The sequence below is a fragment of the Myotis brandtii genome, unplaced genomic scaffold, assembly GCF_000412655.1.
Source record: "Myotis brandtii unplaced genomic scaffold, ASM41265v1 scaffold1236, whole genome shotgun sequence".
Classification (NCBI taxonomy): domain Eukaryota; kingdom Metazoa; phylum Chordata; class Mammalia; order Chiroptera; family Vespertilionidae; genus Myotis; species Myotis brandtii.
This window is the reverse complement of record NW_005354316.1, coordinates 686,279-687,344: the sequence shown is the minus strand read 5'-3', so window position 1 is coordinate 687,344 and position 1,066 is coordinate 686,279. Positions and strand designations below refer to the sequence as shown.

Here is a 1,066-nt window from a genome sequence, read left to right as displayed (position 1 = left end):
CCCGGCCAGGCTGGCGGAGGATGAGAGGGGCTGATGCGTGGAGGCCTGGCAGTGGCTGGGGGCACGCCCTGCTGTCCTGCAAGCCCAGGAGGCATGGCGGCACTCACCCAGGGAGGCCGGGAGGCTCTGCAGCCGGTTGGAGGCCAGATTGAGCTCCTGGAGGCTGCTCAGGCCTCCGACCTCAGGGGGCAGAGTGTCCAGGAGGTTCTCAGAGAGGTCCAGGCGCTGGAGGGCGGACAGGGCTCCCAGCGCCGCGGGCAGCGCCTGCAGGTGGTTGTGGGTCACGGACAGGAAGGTGAGGGCCGAGAGCGCCCCCAGAGCCTCAGGCAGCTCTGCGAGGTGGTTGTGAGAGAGCAGGAGGGCGCCCAGGTGGCGCATGTGCGGGATGCAGGCGGGCAGTGTCTCCAGGCTGTTGAAGCTCAGGTCCAGGTGCGCCAAGCGGGTCAGGCCACTCAGGCTGGCGGGCAGCGTGGTCAGAGAGCCCCGCAGGCAGGCGCCCCGCGCATCCCAGTGCTGCCCACCTGGGAAGGTGAAAGGCGGGGGTGGCCTCAGTCCCAGGTCCCAGCTTAGCCAGGGAGGGAGCTGTGTGCCGGGAGGCAAGGACCTCCAGGTCTACCCCAGCCGGACAAGGACAGACAGATGGAGACACTGGAGAGAGACCAGCAGGTGGAGGGAGGCAGGGGCCGGGCCTGAAGGCTCATCTCAGCCGGGAGCCATCACCCAGGACCTGCCCCGGGCAAGCGTGCACACTGCAGTCTGCCGGGGACCACCACCAGGCAGCTGCGGGCCGGGAGCTGGGGCGCAGCCTGTCACGTTGGGAGAAGAGGGGTGGGCATGCTGTATGGAGAATAGTGGTGGCGGCTGGGAATGGGGCTGGCCTTTGGGGACGGAGAAGCAGGGGCAGGAGCTAGAGATGGGGTGGGAGAGGGCTGGGACCAGGTGGGGCTCACCTTTGAGGACCAGAGAGCGGAGGTGCGGCAGGCTCCTCGGCACCTGAGCCAGGGCGGCCCCCAGCAGCCGAGGGTCTTCGTGGCCACTCAGCTGCAGGAACTCCACCCGCAGCAGC

The 1,066-nt window shown here is 69.1% G+C and overlaps 1 protein-coding gene across 1 annotated transcript in view; it reads right to left on the bottom strand.

Moving 5' to 3' along the window:
- Window positions 1-1,066, bottom strand: part of PIDD1 (p53-induced death domain protein 1) — an 18,973-nt gene that overhangs the window by 16,792 nt on the left and 1,115 nt on the right. Inside the window, 2 exon segments of the mRNA XM_014534001.1 lie at window positions 108-521; window positions 951-1,065. Coding sequence (XP_014389487.1) covers window positions 108-521; window positions 951-1,065 — 529 coding nt within the window.